At 45.0% G+C, this 6,810-nt stretch overlaps 1 protein-coding gene across 1 annotated transcript; it reads right to left on the bottom strand.

Moving 5' to 3' along the window:
- Positions 1-12: 12 nt before the first annotated feature.
- Positions 13-6,249, bottom strand: entpd8 (ectonucleoside triphosphate diphosphohydrolase 8). The gene is made up of 10 exons (XM_080545703.1): positions 6,117-6,249; positions 4,666-4,807; positions 4,386-4,503; positions 3,955-4,105; positions 3,442-3,601; positions 2,465-2,695; positions 1,995-2,258; positions 1,588-1,698; positions 1,128-1,259; positions 13-533 (listed from the first exon to the last, which is right to left on the bottom strand). The coding sequence occupies exons 2-10, from the start codon at positions 4,783-4,785 to the stop codon at positions 336-338; spliced, it is 1,485 nt and encodes a 494-aa protein (XP_080401829.1). The 5' UTR covers positions 4,786-4,807; positions 6,117-6,249; the 3' UTR covers positions 13-335.
- Positions 6,250-6,810: the final 561 nt, after the last annotated feature.

Below are 6,810 nucleotides of genomic sequence, written 5' to 3' on the forward strand. Positions count from 1 at the left end.
CTTTCAGGATGCTGAGGCAGAAGGTGGAGGAGAGAGAAGAGGGAAGTCTGGTGTTGCAGAAAGAACCGCCGCAGAAACCCTCAGGATGTTGCTGATCAGGACACATCCCAGCCTCATGTCACTTCCTGTCACCTCGTGTGTTTGGATCTCATTCACAATGTTCAACATGTAATACTTCTAGCTTCATTTTCCTTTTCTACTTTCCAGATTTTTTATTTCGATTTGCATGTGAAAACATCCAGATGCTTATCTTCAGGCTTGACTAAGAAAATCATAATAAAATATATTTACATCATAATTTCATATATCGCCTGATATGACTAGACTAGAGGGGCTTAGACAGGTATGGATGTCCAGACCCAGAGGACGATCAGAACCAGCAGGCTGAGGAAGACTGCAGCTATGATGAAGAACACCCCCGCTGCCCACTGGCCGTGCTGCACCCCCGTCACCACCAGGGGGAGATCTGAGGGGATCAGATTGGTCAGGTTCAGCATGTAGCCCAGCGTCCAGCCAATATCAGTATCAGCTACCTGGGGGACAGACAAACGGACAAACGGACAAACAGACAAACAGACAAACAGACAAACAGACAAACAGACAAACAGACAAACAGACAAACAGCCTCATCAGCACATCTCAACTCACAGTACTTTGTCATGTCGTCATCATCTCACACACACACACACACACACACACACACACACACACACACACACACACACACACACACTCACACACACAGATAACAGAATTTGAATTGTGTGGTAAAAGGATTGATAGTAGGGGATGGTAGAGCGTTGTTAGGATCTTGAAACATCCAGGGCTTAGCCCAGCCCAGCCCATCCGGGGCTTACCCCCCCTCCCCCACCCCTCCCAGGGTGGTTACCCCCACCCCCTACCAGGATCCAGAGGTCTGGGCTGGTCAGACAACCTTCAGGGCTTAGCCCAGCCCATCCATGGTTTACCCCCACCCCTCCCAGGATCCAGAGCCCCGGGTGCCCAGGCCTAACAACGCCACTGGGGGATGGTGATGCAAATGTATGTCTCTGAATCCTGAGGTACTGGTCCACATACCTGTCTCTGGAAGTACAGATCTGAATCCTGAGGTACTGGTGCACACATACCTGTCTCTGGAAGTACAGATTCTCCCAGGTCTGGTTAAACTTGTATCCCTCCAGTAGAATGATCATGATGTAGTTGGCTGAGGCGCAGTAATCACGGAGGTACTTCTCTTCTACTGCATACTGCTGCTTCAGCTAGCGAGAGATGTGCTATCATTAATACCTATACCCTACCTAACCCTATCAGTAACTTTAACATGACATGTTATTGTCCAGTATGTTAATCTGGTATGATTCTATGTATTGATGTGTGCAATAATATTTTGTGATCCTGTGAGTGTTAACACGTCTATATTCATTATCACTGATGTGGGAGTGACTAGTAGATCCCTCTATGTAGAGGGGTTTATATCTATATGTAGAGGGTTCATATCTATATGTAGAGGGTTCATATCTATATGTAGAGGGTTCATATCTATATGTAGAGGGTTCCTATCTATATGTAGAGGGGTTCGTATCTCACCGAGTCCCAGGTCCTGTTACAGAAGGTGTCTATAGTGGTGAGGACCTTCGACAGTGGAGCCTGAGGCGCTAGGCCCAGGAAGTCAAAAGTGTAATAGTAGGCTGAGAACGCCTAGGAGAGGAGACAGAATAAACAACTTATTCACGGTCTGTATGTCTTCCTGCCACTATTCATTCAAGACAACATTTGTTTTTACCCCAATATCTATAACAAACCATAATGATTGTTACGCTAAATAAGTTATGCAAGTATGTACATTGGCATAGATCACTGAAGTATACCTGTTGCCTCAAGGCTGTTGTGAATATATAATAGTATAGTATAAGTAGCAGGTAATCTTTCAGCCCTCACTAGGGACTCAATCTGATGAGTTTGAAGATGTTTTAGAACAGGAGGTCAACACTCACCACGAAGTCCCCGCTGACGGGCGGCTGGTAGACCCCGTTAAAGCCACACTCTGGGACGGAGCAGGCGGTCAGGTCGACGATGCTCCTGACCTGGCTGAGACACTGGCCTGGGTCACTGGTCCCTGTGAAGGTGACCTCTGAGGCAGGGTCAAAGGTCGCTGGTTTGGCCACACAGGGGGAGTCATAGAGCTCACCCAGGACCACAGTCAGATTGTAACCACGGTGATAACAAGGGTGGCTGACTGACTGGGCAAAACCGCTCATCTGAGAAGGGAGAACATGCGTGTGATTCTCATGAAAACACGCTTATCTATTCACACTTATCTGTTCACACTTATCTGTTCACGCTAATCTGTTCACACGTTTTGTATTGTAAAAACACTGGAGAATGATACCCACTGTTTCAACACATTACTATCTACTATCTATTATCGTCCAATCAGAGCGTTTACTGGGGGTGGGCCTCTAACCTTCAGCAGGTGTGTCTGTAGTTGCCTCAAGGCCTGGTCCTTCCCGTAGCACAGGTAGCTGTGAGTGTACGCCTGGTATGTGTGATCGTACAGCTTCAGGTCAGCCGCGGAGGCGGGGTCTCTGATAGGCTGGGTCGGTGTGAAGGAGATCTGGGTAGAGGAACCGCCCATGTCCAGAGCCCCGAGGATCTTCTTTCCTTTAGGATGAACCCACTCTCCCTCAAACGAGTACTGCCCAGGAAACACAGAAAGATCCTATTTTGATTGTGGATACCTACAATCTGCTACCATTACTACTCCTGTTCATATTGAGTCCAAGGTCTAAAAAATGCATTCTTTGGCACTTTGATTCAGGATGTTACAGTGATGTGGTATGTTTTTTACACAAACACACGCATGAATTGTAATGTATTATCTGCCTTTTGACTTGCATACGTTCTGTAAGATATTCTCCTGACTGTGGGGGGTGTGGGGGTTAGGAATAGGGTTCCTTTGTCTTAAAGCTATTATGGTCATCTCAAAATGGCTTCTTGTGATCTGTGCCCTACCCCCTGACCTATAACCCCTGACCTATAACCTAAGTGACATCATATGTGGGTGTCCTTCTTTTCACACCTCGAGCATCCCTAAATAATGTGATAGGGATCATGAAGATACCTGGTCGTAAAACTGTATTTACATATCATTTACATATCATTTACATATCATTGTATACAAATAGGGGAGTGGGGCCGGGGGCGCGGCCTCTCACACTCCAGCAACCTCTCTGACTCACTTCAGCCACTAGGCTCACCCATCAGCACCATTCTTTTCTGTAATCTCTGTAACTGTAATTCTGTTTAATAAATAGTCTTAGAACTCAGAAGTTTTACTCGTGATCTATTCCAAACAAGTTAACAACAGTGACATAGGCTTGGTCATGTTGTGTAAAGGTCGACACCTTGATGAAGGGTTAGGGTTAGGGTTAGGGTCAACACCTTGATGAACCCCTCTAGTAGGTAGTTGATGGTGATCCATCCATACGCCCCCTCCTCCATCCCTGAGAGGATCCGGGCGCCCCGGAAGTCAAAGGGGTACCCCTGGATCACCTGTGTCACCTGCTCCAGGACCTGCTCACACGCTGTCTGGTTGGTGAGCCTGAGGAAGCACATTTATTTTAATTGTTGTTTTAAATGTTGTTCATGTTCAGGAGGTTCATGCCCTGCCATATAGTGAGCTGCAGTGGGTTCCTGCCCTGCCATATAGTGAGCTGCAGTGGGTTCATGCCCTGCCATATCGGTCTGGCCACTAGGGGAAACATTTGACAGGTGTTTTGCTAAACTTCATGTGAATAACTGCAATGGAAATTATGTTGAATAAAAAAATGGTTAATTGTGAATTATTTCCCTGTATATTCTATAAGTGTAACATGCTCCCTGCCTACCATGTTAGTAGTAGTCTGTGGTAATAACAGATGACACCCCGGCCAGGTCAGGAGTCTGAGGACTTACTGCAGCAGTCTCATCCCAGCCGTGGCTCCCAGGTACACGGGCGTGTCACTCTGCTGCCTGGCAGGAACGGCAGCCAGCGCCCCGTCCAGACACGTCCTCAGACTGGCCCCCGCAGCAGGGGGGTCGGGGGCGTAGCTGGAGATGCCCGGCCCTGCGGAGGTGACAGGACTGTGAGAGAGAGTAACACAGACAGCATGGAGGTAGAAGTCTGAGGACGGGCTCATTGTAATGAGGGAATGGAATGAGGAATTCCTCCTTCTGTTGCATGGAATGCTGGTTCCATGAATTAAACCTGTCCTCTGTTTTCTACCTCGCCCAGCCTCCCCTGGACTGGATCTGGACTGATAGCATCTGTCCCTCATCCTGGGCCAGACTGAGCTGCAGATCAGTAAGAGGGTCACATGATGGAGTAGAAACAAAGGTGCACTGACCATCTACATCACACACCAGCATCTGGGACACCACCCCGGTGTTGTTCTCCTTGTTGCCAGGCCAACGGTAGACGTACAGAGATGTGTGACTCGACCCAGCATCAAACACCATCCCAAACTACAGGACACAGAGACAGAGACGTCAAACACCTTCCATATTTGGGGAGAAGCGTGTGTGTGTGTGTGTGTGTGTGTGTGTGTGTGTGTGTGTGTGTGTGTGTGTGTGCGTGTCTGTCTGTGTGTGTGTGTGTGTGTGTGTGTGTGTGAATTTTCTGGTTACCTGCATGTGATATGGTAGAGCCACAGAGTGGTGTTTAACTAACGTGAGAATCAGCGCAATGACGCCCATGCATCCCATCACTACTACTGCAGCCAGTACCAACCACTTCCTCATTGCCATGACTCCTGAAAGAACACTCTCCCTGACACACACACACACACACACACACACACACAGACACACACACACACACATACACACACACACAGTAAATATCACTAGTCATTTGGGAAGATTAAATCTATCGTCTCAACATGATATGGTCTTACCTTTTCATTCATAGATCTATAACATTGTACTTGCAAGAGTTGATGTAAATCTTAATGTTGTGTTCATCGTCTGTCCTAAAAGCACTTCATTGTGTCCTGTAGATGATGAGGCTTATCTTACCCCCATACCATAAGAGTGGACACTAGACCCTCATACCTCTCTGAACTCCTTCTTACTCACACTCCCTCCCGTAGTCTCAGATCTCCTCTGACAACCAACTTGTCATCCCTTCTGCCCGCCTGACTACAGTACTATGAGATCTAGAGCCTTCAGCCGTTCTGCTCCCCGCCTCTGGAACGCTCTGCCACCTAACATTATGGAACTCTCTGCTACCTAACATTCTGGAACTCTCTGCCACCTAACATTCTGGAACTCTCTGCCACCTAACATTGACAGTCTCACCACTTTCAAATCCTGTCTTAAAACACACCTTTTCATGGCTTACTTGGTTTGATCTCCTGTATTTTGTTTGTTGTTATATCTCATTTTGTAGTTTTTTTTATCTCATTTTGTTTTGTTGATTTTAATGTTTTGATATGTGGTTTTAAACTGTCTTGAAAGGCGCCCATAAATAAAATGTATTATTATTATTATTAAAAATAAAATAAAAAAAAAGAAACATAATAATTGCAATTTCATTTGAAGGAGCAATCTGTGATTCAAACAACAGTAAAGTCATCTCTTCTCCCTGCCACTTTCTCTGGTAAACAGCTGATGGGAATGGAGAAAAGTAACCAGTCTCAAGACAGGTCTATGAAGGCAAGAAATTGTCAAAATTATCGCTTCAACCATGAAGCTATACAATGTAAAACAAGCTTCTATTTTGGGTTCTGATGGGGTTGAACTAAGCTGTACTCTTCAAGAATCAAAGATTATATTTAATTAATTTAAAAGTAAAAACAAATGACAGTCCCCATATTTCATGCCACCTGCCTCCTCTAAACAGCCAAACTTAACCATTACAACATCATATTTGTCACATGAAAACATATTGCTTGAGGTAGCGGACATGTCATGCTCACATTGCAGCCTTTGAGATAAGAGTAAATGATAAATGGAGTAGTTGCTGTCTAGTCAACCATTAACCAGGAGATTCCCTTAACCCGTCTGTTACACAGTGAGGGGACGCCAGATGACTCTGTGGTCTAGAAGACAACAAATCACTTACTGTACTTACTTACCTTGCTGAGGTTCTCTTCTGTATCTTCCTCTCACCTCAACCAGACTAGTTGTGTATTTGTCTTATAAGATGTAGATTTGCATTCAACAGAACTACAAAAGTTACGTTAACTTCAGTTGTGCCCCTTGCTCTCATTCCCTCTCTGTCTCTCTATCCTCCCTCCCTCTCTATTCTCCCTCCCTCTATATCTCTCTTTCAGCCTCTACCTAATAAACTCTCATACTTCTCTCCTCCTTCCATGACTAATGTACAAACTAGACATCGCTCATAGTGATCATAGGGTTAGGGTTAGGTGCTCATAGTGATAGGTGATAGGTTGGAATGTAAAGCAAGAGCCCACATTGTGTCTACAAATATGATCATGTTGATCATGTCCATAGGAAAAGTGGGTGATCTAATATTTGACCTAATGTTTAATCTTTCAACATTCATTAGGTGGGCTTGCTTAAGCAAGTCTAACTATTGTTTTTGACACTGCTGTATTGAGCTTTTCCACCTGTACCGAAAACAAATTCCACCGACCTAGGTCGTGTGGTCATTAAACGATTCATTCATTTATTCATTCATTCATTCATTCATTCAACATACTTATTAGATGGACATATTTATGATTATTATTACTATTAATATTCTAATTATTCCACCTGCCACTCCTACTATAACTTTTAAGTTATTCACACTAATCCACCTTTAGA

The sequence above is a fragment of the Nansenia antarctica genome, assembly GCF_963989245.1.
Source record: "Nansenia antarctica genome assembly, chromosome: 15".
NCBI classification, from domain to species: domain Eukaryota; kingdom Metazoa; phylum Chordata; class Actinopteri; order Argentiniformes; family Microstomatidae; genus Nansenia; species Nansenia antarctica.